The sequence below is a fragment of the Hordeum vulgare genome, chromosome 3H, assembly GCF_904849725.1.
Source record: "Hordeum vulgare subsp. vulgare chromosome 3H, MorexV3_pseudomolecules_assembly, whole genome shotgun sequence".
NCBI classification, from domain to species: domain Eukaryota; kingdom Viridiplantae; phylum Streptophyta; class Magnoliopsida; order Poales; family Poaceae; genus Hordeum; species Hordeum vulgare.
In genome coordinates, this window is record NC_058520.1 from 583,932,289 (window position 1) to 583,955,991 (window position 23,703).

At 46.5% G+C, this 23,703-nt stretch overlaps 1 protein-coding gene across 1 annotated transcript; it reads right to left on the reverse strand.

Annotated features, from left to right (window-relative positions):
• Nucleotides 1–20,903: 20,903 nt before the first annotated feature.
• Nucleotides 20,904–22,363, reverse strand: LOC123445354 (protein SRC2-like). Its single transcript, XM_045122323.1, has one exon. The coding sequence runs from the start codon at nucleotides 22,225–22,227 to the stop codon at nucleotides 21,082–21,084; it is 1,146 nt and encodes a 381-aa protein (XP_044978258.1). The 5' UTR covers nucleotides 22,228–22,363; the 3' UTR covers nucleotides 20,904–21,081.
• Nucleotides 22,364–23,703: the final 1,340 nt, after the last annotated feature.

Sequence of the window (23,703 nt, forward strand, 5' to 3'; positions counted from 1 at the left end):
CTGATCAGTAGCCTTCTCGGAATAAAGCTCTCATAATTCTCTGCAAAACAAAAAGACTATGCAGCAAAAAAATGGGAAGCGTGCACCCACCCCCTCTTTTCCCCATGCGCCCACATGGGTCGGCCGATGTGCAGGGCGTGAAGACCTTTTTTTTTACTTTGTTTGACCTTTTTCCTTTGGTGTCTATTTCCCTTTTTCGGTTTTCGGTAGTTTCCTTTTTCAAATAATTGGGACTTCTAAAATTTGTGAACTGTGAAAAACATGTTCATGAATTCAAAAAAATATATTAAAAATGTTTGGGAAATAATAAATGTTCACGGGTTCAAAAATTGTTCGTGCTTCCAAAACAATGGCCATGTCTTCAAAACATGTTCACAAGTATTAAAAATATTCATGAAGTTTGTTTACAAAATGTTCATGACACTAGTGAAAAACGGGTCTTTGGCCGGGACCATTTAGTCCCGGCCTGCCTCTGGGCCGGGACTAAAGGCCCGGCCACGTCGCCCCAATTCTCAATGCCTCCCTTGAGGCTTTAGTCCCGGCCCGTAAGGAGCCTTTAGTCCCGGTTCGTGTCCCAAACCGGGACTAAAGGGCTACGCGGCGGGCAGTGGTGGTGGCAACCGTTCGTATCCCCCTTTAGTCCCGGTTGGTGGCTCAACCCGGGACTAAAGGACTAACACGTGGCCTGCCGTAGTGGTGGCAACCGTTGGTATACCTCTTTAGTCTCGGTTGGTGGCTCAACCCGGGACTAAAGACCCAAACGGTTTGCATCCCGCGTCGTTTCGGGCGATGAAAAGCACGAACCGAAGCGTACAGTCGCCATTTCTCTGTTTCTTCTTCTCTCTCGCTCTCCCTCTCTGTTCTTCTCCTCTCTTCTTCCCTTCTCTTCTTCCACCATGCCAACTAGCTTTCATAAGGTGCTCGCACATGGCACGACCATGCTCGATGTCGTGTACACGAACCTGAGCAGGGAGGTGCCGTTTTTTCTTCAACAGTTGAAGGAAAAATGGTTTGACAACGCAGTGGATCATGAGAAGTTCTTGGGGCTTGATCTGGAGTACACGGCCGATCAACGCGGTGTTGCCGTCATCCAACTATGCTTCGCACACCATGTCTTGATCTTCCAATGGGCGAGGTAGGTTTTGAGGCTTTCTTTAATCCAAGATAATGACATTGTAAGTTTATTTGTTTCAATCATAGTTGGTTCCCTTCAAATAGTTGTAGTGAAACAATTTTGATTATTTGAAGGGGAACACAATCTAATTGGAATAGTGTTCCATAATCTGAAAAATCGTATTAAAATCAACTAGTGTTTAATATGTTCCATTGGAATCATAGTTGGTTCCCTTCAAATAGTTGTAGTGAAACAATTTTGATTAGTTGAAGGGGAACACAATCTGATTGGAATAGTGTTCCATAATCTGAAAAATCGTATTAGAATCAACTAGTGTTTAATGTGCTCCATTGGAATCATAGTTGGTTCGCTTTAAATAGTTGTAGTGAAACAATTTTGATTAGTTGAAGGGAACACAATCTGATTGGAATAGTGTTCCACAATCTGAAAAATCTGATTGGTTCAATATGTTCCATTGAAATCATAGTTGTAGTGATACAATTTTATGCGGTGTTCTTTGATCCAAGGTTATGAAAATTGAATATAGCTAGTGATCTCTCTAGGTTCCATTGGATAGCAATATGATATGTCATAGTCATGAAAATTGCATATAGCTAGTGATCTCTCTAGGTTCCATTGGATAGCTATAGTGATCTCTCTAGGTTCCATTGCATATGTTCTATTTGAATCCTAAAGATTATTTTCTCTTTAGTTGTAGTGAAACATGTTTCCTTGTTGCAGCAGTATGTAACAGTTGTTCCATTTTAATTTGTTTCTGTTGCAGGAGTGACAAGGATTGTCCAGAACTCATGGACTTCCTTCGCAGCGGCATCACTTTTGCTTCCGTTGACATAAGGAACGACAAGCTGAAGATGAGGCACAACTTAGCTATTGAGATACCAGCTGGTTGCCTCGTTGATCTCCAAACGATATTCAGGCTTCGACATGACAGGACTTCGATGGCTCATATGGCAGTTGCCTTGATCGACGAGGGATATGGTGATATGAAGACCAGTTTCCCAAAGTTTCAGCACAAACTTTGGGAGAAGGGCCCACTTGATCCTATCAACATTGAGTATGCAGCAAAAGATGCATACGTTTCATACGAGTTGTACCGCAAGATTCGAGTCGTCAACTATGGCCAGCGTCACCTCGAGGAAGGTGGACATTCTGATTCAGACGATTCAGACGAGTAGTGTTCTCAACGTCGAACACTTGTATATATATCTATGGTAGCTATTATTATGTATTGTTTGGACTAGTATCATGTACTGCTTGGACCAATTTATATATGTCTAGTTTCTGTTTGTGCCATTATAGTTTCCAAATTTGAATGGTTTAGCCCTTTCTAACTTCATTTGCTACTTTTGAATGGTTTAGCCCTTTCTAACTTCATGGTATCATGCATTTCGACCACATATATATACAAAAAGTCTTCAGTTCAAATAAGTTCAAAAAATGAAATCCCTTTTGTAACAGATCTGTTTTTGATTAAAACAGTCATTTAAAAATGAAAGACCATTAGTCCCACGTGGCGTGCAGCGGAACCATGTGGCGTGCAGCGGAACCACGTGGCGTGCCACGGAACCACTTTTGTTGTGGGGGTCGCTTCTCCTTCTTCTCCTTGTGCTAGATATTGGTTATGCACTAGGGGAAGTAGGAGTAGCGACCATCATCGACGGTTGAAAAATCAGGTGAGCTAGTGTCCACCATATATGAGAGAAGAAGAATGTCGTCTCTTATTGTGGGGGTCGCTTCTACTTCGAGAGAGATTGTCCATTTTGTGATGTGCCTTTGAATGGTGCATTTTGAACACACAAAAAGTATGGAGTTCAAATAAGTTCAAAAAAATGAAATCCCTTTGTAAGAGATGAGTTCTCGTTCGAAACCCTGCTACTTCGAGAGAGATTGTCCGTTTTGTACACGAACTGCATCCAGTTTTTGTCGTAGCCCTCTCAACTTTTTAACACATGCTATCTGGGTGAAATGATGATAGCATGCCAACTTTCAACATTTTCAGAGTTCATTTGTAGTGCTTTTCAATTTCAGGATCAACTAGTTCAAAAAATAGATAATAGTTTGGATAGTCAAAATTATTAATTATGAAAATAAAAAATAGTTTTGCATTATTTATTCAATTTGAAACACTTTTCATTATCATATTTTGTCAAATTCTCAAATATGCAAAAGGAATTTTTAATAAAGATAGTTTTAAATTGAAAATAACAAAATAGATAATAGTTTGGATAGTCAAAATTATTAATTATGAAAATAAAAAATAGTTTTGCATTATTTATTTAATTTGAAACTCTTTTCATTATCATAGTTTTGTCAAATTCTCAAATATGCAAAAAGAATTTTTAATAAACATAGTTTTTAATTGAAAATAACAAAATAGATAATAGTTTGGATAGTCAAAATTATTAATTATGGAAATAGAAAAAAATTGAAAATATATACGAAATCATAGAGAAAATTCAATCTAAATTCTCATTTGAATTTAGATTGAATTTTCCCTATAATTTCTAATATAGTTTCAATTTTCAGTGAGTTTAGGCCCGTAAGCCTTCTTTAGAGAGGAGCTCGATGTAGAAGCTGCGACGGGGCTTATAAACAAGTATTAGTTCCCCTCGCTGGGCGAGGTGGGACTAAACTTATCGTACAGCCGAGGAGGGGCTTTAGTCCCGGGTGGAGCCACGCCCCGGGACTACAGACCCCCTTTAGTCCCGGTTGGGGCCACGCCCCGGGACTAAAGACCCCTTTTCGGCAGGCGAGGAGGCGGGAAACGAGGGGCTTTAGTCCCGGGTCGTGGCTCCAGCCGGGACTAAAGGGGGTCTTTAGTCCCGGTTCGAGCCACGCACCGGGACTAAAGATCCACCTATATAAGCGGGACTTCGAAAAATTCCAACCCAAATCATCCATTTCTCTTCTTCTTCCTCTCGTTCTCCTGCTCGGCGCGGCACAGCGACGAACTCGACGATGCCGTCAGGCTGCCTGACATCCTGCTCGCCGCCGCCTGCCGTCCTCCTCGCCGTCGCCGCCGTCCTCCTCGCCGCCGCCGTCCTCCTCGCCGCGCGCCGCCCTCCTCGCCGCGCGCCGTCGACACCTTCGGCCGGTAAGCCCCCCGCCCCCTCCTCCCCAACACTCCGGCGAGTAGAAGAAAAGAAGAAAAAGGAGAAGAGAAGAAGAAAAAGGAGAATAAAGGAAGAAAAAGGAGAAGAAAAGAAGAAAAATGAGAAGAAAAGAAGAAAAAGAAAAAGATTTTTTTATCATTTAATTCCTATTGTTATTAGGTTTGTGCTAGATTATTAGGGTTAGTAATATTTAGAATTAGGTTAGGGTTACAAGAAGAAGAAATATGAACAAAAATAAGAAAATAAGATTAGGAAAAATGAAAATAAGAAGAGGAGGAGAAGAAAAGAAGAAAAGGAGAATAAGAAGAGGAGGAGAGGAGAAAAAGAGGAAAAATAGAAGAAGAGGAGAAGTAGAAGAAGAGAAAAATTAGAAGAGGAGGAGAGGAGAAGTAGAAGAAGAGAAGAGGAGAAGTACTACAAGAAGAGGAGAAGTAGAAGTAGAAGTAGAAGAAGTAGAAGAAGAGGAGAAATAAAAGAAGAGGAAAAATTAGTTTAGGGTTACAAGAACAAGAAATATATTTTTTTGTCATTTAATTTCGCTATTGTATAGTGTATATGCATAAGTGTTAATAGTGTTTCTTAGATTATTGCTTAATTTTGCTATTGTATATGCTTAAGTGTTAATAGTTTAATTTTGCTATTGTATATGCTTAAGTGTTAATAGTTTATTTTTAGCAAGAAAATTAATATAACGAGTTTACTTTTTTAGTTCATTTTACGATGCCTATCCCGCATCCTCGTCGTCGACTCGGCGGAGGACACCTGCTTGATCAGAGGGGCCCTGTCCGGGACTGGGCTCCGCCCGGCTGGTATTGGGAGGTGCTACCTTCCAGGGGGGCGTAGGTTGGTGAGGAGCCAGCCCGTCGTTGACCCGATCCTTGTTTGGTGGTGGTCGCGTGGGCCAGTGAGGGTGCCGAGGCTTCCGGACACCGCGGAGGTGGTACGTCACCGTGTCAGCGAGGAGGATGAGCACGTCCGTCGCTACATGGTTGCGTTGGAGGGCAGGTTCGAGCATACCTGGCAGGTTCTTCGGGGATCTCACTGGAGCTATGATCTTATGATGGTTCCTTCTCTTTGGGTGTCCACCGCCCGCGCCGATACCCGTCGGGCGCTACGGTTCTAGATGTATCAGTGATGCTATATGTATGATAGTATTCGAGGAGTATTAGTGATAATATTCGATGATGTACGGACAAAAGTTATGATGTATTAGCTTATAATTGAATGCATGCTAATTTGAATACTACTTTATTTTACGATTTGATTTTTCTTATTGAATGCTCAAATTAGAAAAGTACTCCTACTTTGAATACTATGCAGAAATCTAGGAGTCCCGGGTGGAGCCACGACCCGGGACTTAAGTTGTTTTGTAACGAAGTTCCTGATAGAATAATTCTTTTTTGGTACAAAGGTTAAGAGAATCCGATTTTTGCAGAACTATGGATCCACATATCAGGAACCTCAAAGAGGAAGAACTTCTCGAAGATATAATCAAAGACGGCCCCGACGTTGAACCAGCTGAATCTCCGTTGTCATATCTAAACGAGGACGTTGGAATGGAGGTCGAGCGACACGAAGATGAAGCCCATGGGGCAGGAGATAGGTCCAATGACGGAGAAGGTGATAGCTCCACTAATGGAGAAGCCGGTGAAGAAATAATAAAGTCCGGCGAGGTATACATATGAAGTTCGACAATCACTTGTAATATGTGAAAAATATTGGAGATAGCTCTATATTGTATACATATACATTCATTTGACAAATGTTTCTCCCTCTTAGGCCTCCACAACGAGCAAAACTACGAAACGAGGCCCGACTAGAAAGTTGGATGCACGGACGCATTACACCTTTGAGGTGATATTTCCTACGGGCGGACCCAAGCTTCCTAAGAATGTTGCTGACACATTCAAGAAGCAATGCGGAGTTCTCGTTACGGATCACGTCCCAATCAGCGTTCGGGAGTGGAACAAGCGCAAAGGGGCAGCCGATAGTGACTATGTCACCGAAAGGTACAAAGATAATCTTTGGAATGATCTAATGTCACATTTCAACCTGCCAGAATGTGAGAATGAAGACGTCGCAGACAAACTGAGGGCCAAAGTCAAGCAGTGGACTCTGAAGAAGATGGCCGAACTGTTCCGTAGCTGGAAGAAGAAGCTATGGAAAAACTATCTGAAGACAAAGAAAGTGCCAGTATTCGAGGGGTATCTAGCCAAGCAGGCGAATCACTGGAAGGCATTTCAAGAGTACAAGGAGTCAGAAGATGCCCAGGCATTATCAGAAAAGAACAAGATAAATGCCAACAAGAAGAAATATCACCACAAGCTGGGGCCAGGGGGCTATGAGACTGCCATCCCAAAGTGGGATAAGAAAGAGCAAGATCTGATAGATAAAAGCATCGTACCTGAACCACTCCGTGATGAGTGGGAATTGAGAGCAAGAAATTGGTTCCTTGCGCATGGTGGGTCGTACGACGAAACAACAAGGGACCTCATCTGCAATGACGGTCTTAGGATACCCAGGGAGAATTGGAAAAGGATAGTGAAAGAAATTAAGGAGGGAAAAAGAAAGTTCACTGCAGATAGAGATAAAGATTTGCTCACAATGGTCCTCGGCAATGACGAACATGGAGGACGAACGCGAGGCTTCGGTCCTTCTTACCCGTGGTGGCTTGGGTTTGCCAGAGACCAAGACACTTACAGAAGCCGAGCGAGAGCAAAGAAGCGACAACAGGATGAGGAGAATGACAAGTTCAACCAGTTGCTTGCCAGGATTAACGAGCAACATAAGCAGATTGATGAGTTTAGAGGAGTAGCGCGCCAGGAAGATCCTGCACTCGATATTACCGGCGCCCCGTCTAAGCGGAAAAGGAGCGTGGCTGAATCTGAGGCCCCGCCGGACGATGCACGAAGAATGATAGAGGGCGGTCCCGGCTACCCCGTGGATGGAATCAAGGAGTCAACTGTTGGAATTATGCCCTAGAGGCAATAATAAATGTATAGTTATTATTGTAATTCCTGTATCAAGATAATAGTTTATTATCCATGTTATAATTGTATTGAATGAAGACTCATTTACATGTGTGGATACATAGACAAAACACCGTCCCTAGCATGCCTCTAGTTGGCTAGCCAGTTGATCGATGATAGTCAGTGTCTTCTGATTATGAACAAGGTGTTGTTGCTTGATAACTGGATCACGTCATTGGGAGAATCACGTGATGGACTAGACCCAAACTAATAGACGTAGCATGTTGATCGTGTCATTTTGTTGCTACAGTTTTCTGCGTGTCAAGTATTTATTCCTATGACCATGAGATCATATAACTCACTGACACCGAAGGAATGCTTTGTGTGTATCAAACGTCGCAACGTAACTGGGTGACTATAAAGATGCTCTACAGGTATCTCCGAAGGTGTTAGTTGAGTTAGTATGGATGAAGACTCGGATTTGTCACTCCGTGTGACGGAGAGGTATCTCGGGGCCCACTCGGTAATACAACATCACACATAAGCCTTGCAAGCAATGTAACTTAGTGTAAGTTGCGGGATCTTGTATTACGGAACGAGTAAAGAGACTTGCCGGTAAACGAGATTGAAATAGGTATGCGGATACCGACGATTGAATCTCGGGCAAGTAACATACCGAAGGACAAAGGGAATGACATACGGGATTATACGAATCCTTGGCACTGAGGTTCAAACGATAAGATCTTCGTAGAATATGTAGGATCCAATATGGGCATCCAGGTCCCGCTATTGGATATTGACCGAGGAGTCTCTCGGGTCATGTCTACATAGTTCTCGAACCCGCAGGGTCTGCACACTTAAGGTTCGACGTTGTTTTATGCGTATTTGAGTTATATGGTTGGTTACCGAATGTTGTTCGGAGTCCCGGATGAGATCACGAACGTCACGTGGGTTTCCGGAATGGTCCGGAAATGAAGATTGATATATAGGATGACCTCATTTGATTACCGGAAGGTTTTCGGAGTTACCGGGAATGTACCGGGAATGACGAATGGGTTCCGGGAGTTCACCGGGGGGGGCAACCCACCCCGGGGAAGCCCATAGGCTTTGGGGAGACACACCAGCCCTTAGTGGTCTGGTGGAACAGCCCCAAGGGGGCCTATGCGCCAAGACAAAGAAATCAAAGGAAAAGAAAAAAAAAGAGGGAGGAAGTGGGAAGGGAGGGGGACTCCTCCCACCAAACCAAGTCCAACTCGGTTTGGGGGGAGTCCTCCCCCCCTTGGCTCGGCCGACCCCTTGAGGGTCCCTTGGACCCCAAGGCAAGGTCCCCCTCCCTCCTCCTATATATATGGAGCTTTTAGGGCAGATTTGAGACGACTTTCTCACGGCTGCCCGACCACATACCTCCATAGTTTTTCCTCTAGATCGCGTTTCTGCGGAGCTCGGGCGGAGCCCTGCTGAGACAAGATCATCACCAACCTCCGGAGCGCCGTCACGCTGCCGGAGAACTCTTCTACCTCTCTGTCTCTCTTGCTGGATCAACAAGGCCGAGATCATCGTCGAGCTGTACGTGTGCTGAACGCGGAGGTGCCGTCCGTTCGGTACTAGATCGTGGGACTGATCGTGGGATTGTTCGCGGGGCGGATCGAGGGACGTGAGGACGTTCCACTACATCAACCGCGTTCTCTAACGCTTCTGCTGTACGATCTACAAGGGTACGTAGATCACTCATCCCCTCTCGTAGATGGACATCACCATGATAGGTCTTCGTGCGCGTAGGAAAAATTTTGTTTCCCATGCGACGTTCCCCAACAGTGGCATCATGAGCTAGGTTCATGCGTAGATGTCTTCTCGAGTAGAACACAAAAGTTTTTGTGGACGGTGATGTGCGTTTTGCTGCCCTCCTTAGTCTTTTCTTGATTCCGCGGTATTGTTGGATTGAAGCGGCTTGGACCGACATTACTCGTACGCTTACGAGAGACTGGTTTCATCATTACGAGTAACCCGTTTGCTCAAAGATGACTGGCAAGTGACGGTTTCTCCAACTTTAGTTGAATCGGATTTGACCGAGGAGGTCCTTGGATGAGGTTAAATAGCAACTCATAGATCTCCGTTGTGGTGTTTGCGTAAGTAAGATGCGATCCTACTAGATACCCTTGGTCACCACGTAAAACATGCAACAACAAAATTAGAGGACGTCTAACTTGTTTTTGCAGGGTATGACTGTGATGTGATATGGCCAACGATGTGATGTGATATATTGGATGTATGAGATGATCATGTTGTAATAGAAATATCGACTTGCATGTCGATGGTACGACAACCGGCAGGAGCCATAGGGTTGTCTTTATACTAACGCTTGTGCTTGCAGATGCGTTTACTATTTTGCTAGGATGTAGCTTTAGTAGTAATAGCATAAGTAGCACGACAACCCAGATGGCAACACGTTGATGGATGATCATGGTGTGGCGCCGGTGACAAGAAGATCGTGCCGGTGCTTTGGTGATGGAGATCAAGAAGCACGTGATGATGGCCATATCATGTCACTTATGAATTGCATGTGATGTTAATCCTTTTATGCACCTTGTTTTGCTTAGAACGACGGTAGCATTATGAGGTGATCTCTCACTAAAATTTCAAGACGAAATTGTGTTCTCCCCGACTATGCACCATTGCTACAGTTCGTCGTTTCGAGACACCACGTGATGATCGGGTGTGATAGACTCAACGTTCACATACAACGGGTGCAAAACAGTTGCGCACGCGGAACACTCGGGTTAAGCTTGACGAGCCTAGCATGTGCAGACATGGCCTCGGAACACATGAGACCGAAAGGTCGATCATGAATCATATAGTTGATATCATTAGCATAGGGATGCTTACCACTGAAACTACTCTCGACTCACGTGATGATCGGACTTGGGATAGTGTAAGTGGATCATGAACCACTCAAATGACTAGAGAGATGTACTTTTTGAGTGGGAGTTTAGCATATAATTTGATTAAGTTGAACTCTAATTATCTTGAACATAGTCTAAGTCCACTTTGAATATATTTGTGTTGTAGATCATGGCTCACGCGAGTGTCATCCTGAATTTTAATACGTTCCTAGAGAAAGCTAAGTTGAAAGATGATGGAAGCAACTTTGTAGACTGGGCTCGTAATCTTAAGCTAATCTTACAAGCTGGGAAGAAGGATTATGTCCTTAATGCTGCGCTAGGAGATGAACCACCCGCTACGGCTGATCAGGATGTTAAGAACGCTTGGTTAGCGCGTAAGGAGGACTACTCAATAGTTCAATGTGCAGTCTTGTATGGCTTAGAACCGGGACTTCAACGTCGCTTTGAGCGTCATGGAGCATTTGAGATGTTCCAGGAGTTGAAGTTTATCTTTCAGAAGAACGCCCGGATCGAGAGGTATGAGACCTCCGATAAATTCTATGCTTGCAAGATGGAGGAAAACTCGTCTGTCAGTGAACATGTGCTCAAAATGTCTGGGTACTCAAACCGTCTAGCTGAACTGGGGATTGAACTCCCGCAAGAGGCTATCACTGACAGAATCCTTCAATCACTGCCGCCAAGCTATAAAGGCTTTGTGTTGAACTACAACATGCAAGGGATGAACAAGTCTCCCGGCGAGTTGTTTGCGATGCTGAAAGTCGCAGAGTCTGAACTCCGTAAAGAGCATCAAGTGTTGATGGTGAGCAAGACCACTAGTTTCAAGAGAAACGGCAAAGGCAAGAAGGGAAATTCGAAGAAGAGCGGCAAGCCTGTTGCCAATCCGCCGAAGAAACCCAAGGTTGGACCTAAGCCTGAAACAGAGTGCTTCTATTGCAAGGGTATGGGTCACTGGAAGCGCAATTGCCCCAAGTATCTGGCAGATAAGAAGGCGGGCAAAGAAAAATCAGGTATATTTGATATACATGTTATTGATGTGTACTTAACCGGCTCTCGTAGTAGTGCCTGGGTATTCGATACCGGTTCTGTTGCTCACATTTGCAACTCGAAGCAGGAACTGCGGAATAGACGAAGGCTGGCGAAAGACGAAGTGACGATGCGCGTAGGAAACGGTTCCAAGGTTGATGCAATCACCGTCGGCACAGTGTCACTTCAGCTACCATCGGGATTAGTGATGAACTTAAATCATTGTTATTTAGTGCCTGCGTTGAGCATGAACATTATATCTGGATCTTGTTTATTGCGAGACGGTTACTCTTTTAAGTCTGAGAATAATGGTTGTTCTATTTCTATGAGTAACGTCTTTTATGGTCATGCACCGAATGTGAGAGGATTGTTCATATTGAATCTTGATAGCGATACGCATATACATAACATTGAGACCAAAAGAGTTAGAGTGAACAATGATAGCACCATATTTTTGTGGCACTGCCGCTTGGGTCATATTGGTGTAAAGCGCATGAAGAAACTCCATGTTGATGGACTTTTGGAGTCACTTGACTTTGATTCACTTGACACGTGCGAACCATGCCTCATGGGCAAGATGACTAAAACTCCGTTCTCCGGAACAATGGAGCGTGCAAGTGACTTGTTGGAAATCATACATACCGATGTGTGTGGTCCAATGAGCGTGGAGGCACGCGGCGGATATCGTTATTTCCTCACCTTCACTGACGATTTAAGTAGATATGGTTATGTCTACTTGATGAAGCACAAGTCTGAAACATTTGAAAAGTTCAAGCAATTTCAGAGTGAAGTGGAAAATCATCGTAACAAGAAGATCAAGTTCCTACGGTCTGATCGTGGGGATGAATATCTGAGTTTCGAGTTTGGTACTCACTTAAGACAATGTGGAATTGTTTCGCAGTTAACACCGCCTGGAACACCACAGCGTAATGGTGTGTCCGAACGTCGTAATCGTACTTTGTTAGAGATGGTGCGATCTATGATGTCTCTTACTGATTTGTCGTTATCATTTTGGGGTTATGCATTAGAAACAGCTGCATTCACTTTAAATAGGGCACCAACGAAATCCGTTGAGACGACACCATACGAACTGTGGTATGGCAAAAGGCCAAAGTTGTCGTTTCTTAAAGTTTGGGGATGTGATGCTTATGTCAAAAAGCTTCAGCCTGAAAAGCTGGAACCCAAAGCGGAAAGGTGCGTCTTCATAGGTTACCCAAAAGAGACAGTTGGGTACACCTTCTATCTCAAATCCGAGGGCAAAGTGTTTGTTGCTAAGAACGGAACTTTTCTCGAGAAGGAGTTTCTCTCGAGAGAATTGAGTGGGAGGAAGATAGAACTTGATGAGGTTGTCGAACCTCTCATCCCTCTGGATGGTGGCGCAGGGCAAGGGGAAACCTCTGTCGTTGCGACGCCGGTTGAGGAGGAAGTTAATGATGATGATCATGAAACTCCAGTTCAAGTTTCTGTTGAACCACGCAGGTCGACGAGATCACGCGCTGCTCCAGAGTGGTACGGTAATCCCGTCTTAACAATCATGTTGTTAGACAACAATGAACCTGCAAATTATGAAGAAGCAATGGTGGGCCCAGATTCCAACAAATGGCTAGAAGCCATGAAATCCGAGATAGGATCCATGTATGAGAACAAAGTGTGGACTTTGGAGATACTGCCTGAGGGCCGCAAGGCTATTCAGAACAAATGGATCTTTAAGAAGAAGACGGACGCTGACGGTAATGTAACCGTTTATAAAGCTCGACTTGTGGCAAAGGGTTTTTCACAAGTTCCAGGAGTTGACTATGATGAGACCTTCTCACCCGTAGCGATGCTTAAGTCCGTCAGAATCATGTTGGCAATAGCTGCATTTTTCGATTATGAAATCTGGCAGATGGATGTCAAAACGGCGTTCCTTAACGGTTTCCTTAAGGAAGAGTTGTATATGATGCAACCCGAAGGTTTTGTCGATCCTAAAAATGCTGACAAGGTGTGCAAGCTCCAGCGATCCATTTATGGACTGGTGCAAGCATCTCGGAGTTGGAACAAACGCTTTGATGAGGTGATCAAAGCATTTGGGTTTATACAAGTGGTTGGAGAATCTTGTATTTACAAGAAAGTGAGTGGGAGCTCTGTGGCATTTCTGATATTATATGTGGATGACATATTACTGATTGGAAACAACGTAGAGCTTTTGGAGAGCATAAAAGGTTACTTGAATAAAAGTTTCTCTATGAAGGACCTAGGAGAAGCTGCTTACATTCTAGGCATTAAGATCTATAGGGATAGATCAAAACGCCTGATAGGACTTTCACAAAGCACATACCTTGATAAAGTTTTGAAGAGGTTCAAAATGGAACACTCCAAGAAAGGGTTCTTGCCAGTTTTACAAGGTACGAGATTGAGTAAGACTCAGTGCCCAGCAACTGATGAAGATAGAGAGCATATGCGCTCCGTCCCCTATGCTTCAGCCATAGGTTCTATCATGTATGCAATGTTGTGCACTAGACCGGATGTTAGCCTGGCCATAAGTATGGCAGGTAGGTTTCAGAGTAATCCAGGATTGGATCACTCGACAGCGGTCAAGAATATCCTGAAGTACCTGAAAAGGACTAAGGAGATGTTTCTCGTGTATGGAGGTGACGAAGAGCTCGCCGTAAAAGGTTACGTCGATGCAAGCTTTGACACAGATCCAGACGACTCTAAGTCGCAAACCGGATACGTATTTATTCTTAATGGGGGTGCAGTAAACTGGTGCAGTTCCAAGCAAAGCGTCGTAGCAGATTCTACATGTGAAGCAGAGTACATGGCTGCCTCGGAGGCGGCTAAGGAGGGTGTCTGGATGAAGCAGTTCATGACGGATCTTGGAGTGGTGCCAAGTGCACTGGATCCAATAACCTTGTTCTGTGACAACACTGGTGCCATTGCCCTAGCAAAGGAACCAAGGTTTCACAAGAAGACCAGACACATCAAACGACGCTTCAACCTCATCCGCGACTACGTCGAGGAAGAGGACGTAAATATATGCAAGGTGCACACGGATCTGAATGTAGCAGACCCGCTGACTAAACCTCTTCCACGGCCAAAACATGATCGACACCAGAACTGTATGGGTGTTAGATTTATTACAATGTAATTCACATGGTGATGTGAGGGCTAGATTATTGACTCTAGTGCAAGTGGGAGACTGTTGGAATTATGCCCTAGAGGCAATAATAAATGTATAGTTATTATTGTAATTCCTGTATCAAGATAATAGTTTATTATCCATGCTATAATTGTATTGAATGAAGACTCATTTACATGTGTGGATACATAGACAAAACACCGTCCCTAGCATGCCTCTAGTTGGCTAGCCAGTTGATCGATGATAGATAGTGTCTTCTGATTATGAACAAGGTGTTGTTGCTTGATAACTGGATCACGTCATTGGGAGAATCACGTGATGGACTAGACCCAAACTAATAGACGTAGCATGTTGATCGTGTCATTTTGTTGCTACTGTTTTCTGCGTGTCAAGTATTTATTCCTATGACCATGAGATCATATAACTCACTGACACCGGAGGAATTCTTTGTGTGTATCAAACGTCGCAACGTAACTGGGTGACTATAAAGATGCTTTACAGGTATCTCCGAAGGTGTTAGTTGAGTTAGTATGGATCAAGACTGGGATTTGTCACTCCGTGTGACGGAGAGGTATCTCGGGGCCCACTCGGTAATACAACATCACACATAAGCCTTGCAAGAAATGTAACTTAGTGTAAGTTGCGGGATCTTGTATTACGGAACGAGTAAAGAGACTTGCCGGTAAACGAGATTGAAATAGGTATGCGGATACCGACGATCGAATCTCGGGCAAGTAACATACCGAAGGACAAAGGGAATGACATACGGGATTATACGAATCCTTGGCACTGAGGTTCAAACGATAAGATCTTCGTAGAATATGTAGGATCCAATATGGGCATCCAGGTCCCGCTATTGGATATTGACCGAGGACGTGTGCAGGCCAAATTGTCCTCCATTATCCAATCTGAACTTCCACCGGACAGACAATCAGAAGCCCGAGGTGTAGCAAATAATTGTTAGGATGATCTCCCCTGACTAGGCCCAACGGCCTGCCAGGCCCTTAGTTTATGCACCGTGATCAGGGTCGTCCAACCCATTATGATTGGTCGGTTCTTGTGATCCGCGCTATATTAACACAGGTGAAGGACAGGGCACGAGCCACGAGGTTGATCGCGGTCACTTTCCTCACCTACACGCCCTACCGATCTAGGGTTAGCGCGGTGTTCACGGAAAGCACCACCACCCCATCTCTCTCTCTCTCTGCCTCACCACCGTTGCCCTGAATCGATGGCCACCGATGATAGTTCGTCTCACCAGGGTGAAGGTAATCACCCCATCTCCATCTCTACTACCGGAATATGCTAGACCAGGCGATCTAGTAGATTTAACATTGGTATCAGATGCCACTGGGTCCTAGTTGCATATTCGGTAGCAAGGAACAAACAGAGAAAGAAAATTTCCCTCCCTTCCCCCAAAGAACCCTAGCAGGACAAAGAGAACAAACAAAAAAGGGCAAAAGATCACCGGAGAGGGCCTCGGGCCTCGCCGGCAAAGAGCGCCGGCGCAAGGCCGCGCTGATCCTCTCGATATCGACGTGCATCGGTAAGCCGAGGCATCGGAAGAAGGTATTACCCCTCACGGGGCAAAGACAAAGTTCATTGGGTGCCGCCGCTGGTGCCACTTGACGGCGACGCACTCACCCGAAGGTGGACGCGCACGCCGTCCAGGGGGCCAAGGTGGCGCCGCCGTCCGTCCGCCGCCTCTGCTCACTGTGGGATGATGGTGGTTGGAGGGAGAAAGAAAAGAAGAGCAAGATGGCAGAAGAGGCCGGGGGGAGGAACCAGGGGCGTGCACGGGGCGGTGGTCTTCGTCCTCGTCACCGGCGGCCGACCAGAGTCTTACCGGAGCAGTGTACTCGCATGAGACAGGAGCGAGAGAACAGAGGGAGCGGCGCGAGCGGGGAGAATGGGGCTAGGGTTTGCCAGCCGCGCCGGTCCCCTCTTTTATGTGAGCTATATCCGCGCTGGACCGTCGGATTTGATCCGACGGCCGCGGAGGCAACCCTAGCTCTCTCATCGCATGGCGGGCCTTGGGCTGAAAGTGGAGGCAGCTGAGGCCAGCGCCCCAGCAGGCCGAGGCAAGGCCGACTGGGGTGGCGTGTTTCGCCCAGCAGTCCGGGAGCCGAGTGGGAGCCTTTCGTGGGCCAGGCTCTTTTTCATTTCATAGAGGCCTTGACTATTTTTTCTTCTCTATTAAAGTTGGTTTTTCTGTCCAGTTTTGGACAGATTTCAAATAAATTTTCTATGCAATTTTTTCCAACGGAAAACTTGTTTAGAAAATAGAAGAATACATAGAAATTTTTCCAACAAATAACCTACATCAATTCTCCATACTGCTACTAGGTAAGGGGGGTTGCGGGCCGTGCAGCGTACCCGAGCCAAGGCTGTCAAAAATGATGGATGCGGCGGCGACGACGCGGCGGAGGAGCCGGAGGAGCTCAGTCCTCGTCGGAGTCGAGGTCGATCCAGATCTTCTCCTGCTCGGCCTTCATGACGCGCAGGTCCGCCTCCTTCGACTTGCTCGCGTGCGATGATGTGACCCCTTGCTTGGGGAAAATCTTCTCGATCTCGAGCTCGCGGCGGTTGCGCGCGGCATCCTCTGCCGCCTCCCTCACCGAGCGCTCCATGTTGGCGCGCATGAGGTGATCCTCCTGTCCCGGGGGGGGGGGGGGTAGTCCTCGGGGACGATGACCCCTCCAGGCAGCGGGACGGCGTCATCCTCGAGCTTGATGGCAAGCGGCACGAGCTCCTCCGACCTTCTCTTCACCAGAGTGATGGTCCGCGAGGACGAGGCGCCCGCGGACGGACTCCCAGCGGCAGAGGAGCTGAAGGAGCCGATGCGTCGGGCCGCGAGCCCGCGCTCGTACTTCTCGAGCTCGCGACGTTCGAAAGCCGGCAACGGCCGACGGACATAATTCAGCCACATCCGCGATCCCCGCTTGCGTGCGGCGGCGACGGGGCTCGGCGTCACCCCCTCAACCCCCCCATTTCCGTGGCCTTCCATGGTCGAGATGGCCCGCTATGGGTTTTTTGTCTCGTCGGCGGCGAGAAATTAGGGCGGAGTGGGAGATGAATCGCGACGGAGATGCGACGGCGAAGGATAAGGTTTGACCCATAAACGCGCTGTGAAACCGCATATATGCCGGTTAGGTTGTTCTTTTTTCGGACCGCGGTAAAAAAATTACGGACCAGATACGTGATATGGGGTCTATTCTGGCCACTAAAACGGGTTGAACGTGTATACTCGTCGGAATTTTACAGGTTCGACCTTTTTACATGGTCTGCTATAGATGCTCTAACGCGCCAACGCAAACAAGTCAACCGCTAAGACTAGAATATTATACAGTTCCAACACGCAAAGTTTGATGAAACGAATCAAATGAATGAGCACAAAGAGAACACGGCCAAACTATAAGAGATTCGAGTCCAATCGAGACAAAGAAGTTGCACAATGTATCATGTTAAAACTCATATTTACATTACCTTATCACACTAGTTGCGCACAGATGCGCCGGCGACTTTGAGCAGAAAATCTCAAGACAAAAGAACTGGAGATATATCAAGAACATACAAAAGAACTATCCTGCATCGATCTGAAGTCTGAACATCGGAGGATCTAGAAATCGAAGCCGCCTCGGTCGTCGTAGCCGGCGTCATACCCTCCGGCGGAGTCGGAGATCATGTCGCCGATGAGGAGCCCGCCTCCGAATGTGTAGCACCTAAATCCTTATAATTAAAACAACCGGCTTGTCCTTAGCACAATTAAGGATTAGATCAATTGTTGAACCATTGCAATTCATGTCTTGCAGTTACTCTTGTGATCAAACAAACCATCAAATTATTTTTTGCAATTTTTACCGCGAATCCTTGTTGAAATCTATTGATCAATTATTTCTGCTCCGTATTAGGTTTGACAATGTTACTTATTTAAAAGAGTTACAATATATTACCTGTACCTGTGCGTTACCAATGTGCTTGAGGATGACCCTGAGTGCGTATAAGACAATGCATCTTGGTTGCACAGGGGACGATGGGGAAGCCAATGTCTTGGTAGCACGGAAGAGCGAGAAGACGACCATGGCCGCATGGCGTGACAAATTGGAGGGTTCACCCACTATGTTTAATCGTTGATATAAATATCCACATCAACAACCAACAACACATCATACAAGCTTTTTAATGAAGTGTATGCTAATCGTATGTAAAATAACTAAGCGGGTCCACTAAATATGAAAGAAATAACCATGCTTGTCTCGGAGCTTGTGCGTGAACCGTTGCTTCAAGTTCATACGATTTCATTCTCTCTCTTCTTTTATTATGCGTCATGTCATCAAAATCATATATGTGACAATTTTAGCAATGATGATCATACAACCATTGAAGATGTCCTAATAATACTCGTGAGCATGAGTATAAGCTCATCAACACGTGGTGGCTGGGCTTGGGGAGGCCTCTGTCTGCTCCCCAAGCCTAGCCATGGCGACGATGTCTGCGTGTGGTATAGCGAGGATGAAGACGGTGTGCTTTGGGCATCGAGTTTCAATGCATCAGTGCTAATATTAAGTGTTAATCACATTGAAAAGTTTAGCAATTAAAGGCCTGACATGGATGCTTAACTTGTTGTAGTAGCTAAGCTTCTTTTATTTAAGGATTTAGCAAGAAAATTCTTGCATGCATTGATGGTTTTTCTTCATTTATGTGATTTAGGTTCACCGCTTGACATTATTTTTTCCTTGGTTCATCAAACTCATCTCTCTTCTCTTAATTACAATGCCACATCTATTTTTTGCCTACATGACAACCCTAACACCGATACAAGATGAGGCATTGAGAAAGGCCTTAGTGCTTAGGACGAGAGAGGGCAGATATGTTGGAGAGTGAAAGGTGTCATCGTGCAGCTCGCTTGCAGCAAATAAGGGGAGGGGTTCATCGAGGCAGTAGAAATGATCGATAGAGCCGGTGGCTGGGACGGATTGTGAGCTCGATTTCGTCACGGTTAGAGCATCTCCACACACCCCCCCCCCCAACAGGCCCCTCATGGTGCCCCTTTTAAAGTCGACGGCATAAAATCGCTCCACTTACAACTCCAACGCTTTACTTTTCGTCGGATTTATTTAAAATTAGAGTCGACGCTCTCAGACCAAACCCAGCCCATATGGGGCACTCAGGGGCGTGAGCGCTACTTTTTTGCATGTAGGTGACCCACCATCAGTCACCCATCCCCTCTTTTGACTTTCTTTTCTCTATCGTCCGCACATGGCACAGGAACCGCATAAAAGACGCGTAGCCGGCATAGAGCGACCTGTCTGATGGTTGCAAGGACAACGAGTAAAACAAAAGTCACCCCAGAACAAAAATTACGCTGGGACAACCCAACCAAGGCAAAAAAAAACGCCTCCTGATGGAGATGCTTTAGTGCGTGATATAGGGGATTGCCTAGCTCCGGTCAAAAAGCCGTGGAGTAAAATACTCCACGAAGGTTTTACTTCACCCGATACTTCACTATTTACTAAGATAGGTTAGGGATGGGATAGGTTAGAGCAAGTACAATAAGGTACAGTCAGCAGGCTGTAAGAATTAAAATACTATATTTTTTTAAGTTGGATGAGAGAGAAGAGGAGAGAGAAGGAAAGCGGGCTCTTGGTGAAGAGCCGGCTCTAGCACGTGCTCCTAGATGCTTTGTGAGAATGAAATATGGGTCATATATGATAAAAGTAGTACTCTTTTGTAGTTAACTATTGTACAAGCTAGCTATAAGATAGACTATAAGACTGATTATAGCCAGTAGTTGGCTATACTATTAACTATGCTCTTAGAAATACTATGACTCGCATCACTTTCGTAATGGCAAGTTCACATCGTGACAGACTCTTCATATTATTAAAATTTTATGTTGTTAGGAAGAACAAAGACAGCAGTTAGACTGCACACAATGAAAAGTAAAATACAAAATGTACTTTCTCTGTTTCAAAATAAATCAAAGGAAAAATAAATCAAAAGAAATAACAATGCATACGTTATTAGTATAAGTTACTATCTTGACAATAGATAGTAACATAAAAGGAGTTACTATCTTCATGAGTAGTAACATAGGGTGATAATATTGAACCTTTCATTTGTTAATTTATGAACTCATTTTGTCTTATATGTATTATGTTACACAGTAGTACGAATAACTTGCTACGTTTCTCAAATTCTTCCTTTTTTTGTAGTAACAGATTGTTGGGATCATTTTCATAATGACATCATTGCCAAGATCAGAGCCAGCAGTTCTGATCTGCACGAATAAGACTGCGCCGGACTGAAAAACAGCGTAGCATGGAAAGGCACAGCAGACAGTGCCGAGTGTCGACACTGCCCTCCACGACAATTTCGAACCGGAGTAGCTAAGACCAGAAATTTCATCACCAAGATGCGGAAAATTCCACCATCCATTCGATAAACGAGTCAAGACTCTCCAGAATTCATTCACCGTCACGCCAAGTTTCCAACATCAACGCGCCAACGCAAACACGTCATCCACAAGACAAGAATATTACACAGTCCCAACACGCGAAGTTTGATCGAACGAATCAAATGAATGAGCACAAAGACAATACGGCCAAACTATCAGAGATTCGACAGTCCAATCGAGACACAAAGTTTCAGAATATATCATGTTAAAACCTTCTATTTACATTACCATATCACACTAGCCGCGCACAGATGCGCCGGCGACTTTGAGCAGAAAAATCTCAAGACAAAATAACTGAAGAAATATCAAGGACGTACAAAAGAACTGTGTTGCATCGGTCTGAAGTCTGAACATCGGAGGATCGATCTAGAAATCGAAGCCGCCTCCGTCGTCGAACCCGGCGTCGTACCCACCGGCCGAGTCGGAGATCATGTCGCCGATGAGGAGCCCGCCGAGCGCGCCTCCGAGGAGCCCCGCGCCGAGGCCCATCCCCATGCCGCTCTTCTTCGGCGGCTTCACGGCCTGCTGCTGGTACCCGTACCCGGCCGGCTGCTGCGGCGGGTACCCGTAGCCGCCGTACCCTCCTTGCGGCGGCGGGGGCGGGTAGCCGTACCCGGCCGGCTGCTGCTGCGGTGGGTACCCGTAGCCGTACTGCGGGGGCGGGGCGCCGTAGGGAGCGCCTGTGCTGGGCCCGGCGGCGGCCGCTGGGTAGGCCGTCACTGGCTCGCCTGCCTTCGCTGGCTTTCCTGACGATGAGGTTGGGTAGCCGGCGGGCGCGGGGTAGGCGGTGGATGGCTCGCCAGTCTTCCCCGCGGGTGGGTAGCCGGCGGGTGCGGGGTAGGCGGTGGATGGCTCGCCAGCCTTGCCAGCAGGTGGGTAGCCGGAGGGAGGTGGGTAGGCACCGTCGGCCTTGGCCGCCTGTGGGTACGCGGATTGCGGCGGGTATGCGTTACCTGCCGGTGGGTACGCGGACGGAGGCGCGTAGGAGTCGGCCTTGCCGGGCGGAGGATACGCGCCCTGCGGCGGGTATGCGGCGGCGGCGGGCGGAGACTGCCCGTACGCGGCATGCGCACCACCATACGCGGCGCCACCGGCCTGGCCCTGCGTGACCTCCCCGAGCTTATACGAGAAGTTGAGGACCCCCTGGGGCTTCCCGGACCCGATCTTGCGGACCTGGTAGGCGACGAACTTGACCGGCACGGCGCCGTCGGGCGCGCCGGAGAGCAGCTCGGAGAGCGGGATGTGGACCTCGCCGACGTCGCGGTCGCCGAGGGCGCGCTCGGCGCGGAGCAGCACGTGGACGGAGCCCGCGGCGTTGGCCGGCACGGCGAACCTGACCGTGGCGTTCCAGGTCGGGTTGCGGCCGCCGGAGCGGTCGGTGGCGACGCGCTGGCGGGAGCGCGGGTCGCCCGAGAGCGAGACGACCGCGTACACCTCCATGGCCGAGAAGAGGTTCACGTCCTTGAGGTCCTTGCCCGATATCAGGGTCAGCTCCAGCGCCCTCTGCGCCATGGCGATGATCCTGGTGCCGATCTGCCCTGCGGGATCGGGCGGTTTCTTGCGCGGTTTATGTGGATCGAGAGATCTGGCTGTGGATTGGGAATTTGGGATGTATCCGAAGACTTTGTGGTGAGATAGTTGGGTTGGGACGGCACAGGGTTTTATATGGCCGGGAGGGAGCGGAGCGGGTTGCCAGGGTGCTTCTCCCACGCGCATACCTCGCCTCTAAGGCTGATGTGTGGGCCATCACGGGTGCCGTACCCGCGTGTCAGTCGCTGTGGTAAGGTTTAGGTAGGTTCATGGCGAATGCGCGTCGTTCTCGGTCAGTTTCGCGACACGGAGGGCGCGCAGCATGCATGACGCGTGGTCCCCGTCGAGCGGTGGGGCGGCGTGTCAGGTCCTGTTTGGAGTATAATCTAATTTTATAATTCATTTTATCTTAAAACAGTATACATTATGATGTAGATTATAAAATTTAGATTGATACTAGATTATTAAAAAATTACAATCTGTTTTAACAAACTAAAATCAGATTATGAATTGTCAATGACCTATTCTCTTTTGAAATATAAGTATTTTTAAAGGTTATCATAAGAAATTAAATACGGATATATAAATATATTTTTAAAATATAGGTTCACGTCTCTTACTAAAATCTCTTAAAAGATTTGTATATAAGAACAGAGAGAATATTTTTTTGAACAGACAAAACTTGCATTACTCACATCAAACAAAATTACATTCAGCGTTGTTTAGCTCAATAGCTTCAGGCGGACCTGGCCCTAGCCGGGTCATAGTCCTACCTTCTAAACAAGCAAAGTTCGCTAAAAAATTACTAACTCTATTTTGAGAACGACTAATGTGAGTAATATCCTTGTAAAATTGGAGATAACTATATTTCTATCATCGTCATCTTTCTTTTTTTTTAAACGAAGGACAGACAGATCATTATATGCAATATAAAATCCGGATTACAGTTTATCTGATCTTTAAACATATCCATTTAAATTAATTTTATAAACCGAATTATATAATTTACCATTCTAATTCAGATCGTCAAAATCTATCGTGGTCCGGGGCTCCGCGAGGGTATGGGGTGCGCGTGCGTGTTCTAGGCGGCGGCGGTTGCGTCACGGATCTTCGGCCCGTCACTCCGGTTGAGGGGTTGAACGAATTGACATCGTCCCCTGTATTTCAGGTCAGTGGGTGGGATGGGGCCCGCGTGCCGGCCTCGTGGGCGGGGCTCCGCTCAACGGATACGACGTCATCAGGTGTGCCATCCTCTCCGCTCCTCTCTCCCCAAAGTGGGCCCTGCGCGCCCACGTTGACCGGCGCCCGTGTGGGTGGCGCAGGTTCGCGACGAATCTCGGCCGTCGTTAGTGGCGGCGGCGGCAGGTCAGGATTCGTATTCTCTTTTTCTTTTTTTTTCTTCTGTGCAGTTGCACTTGCAGGCTAAGGAAATGAGTGCGCGACCGGCCGTGACGCGTG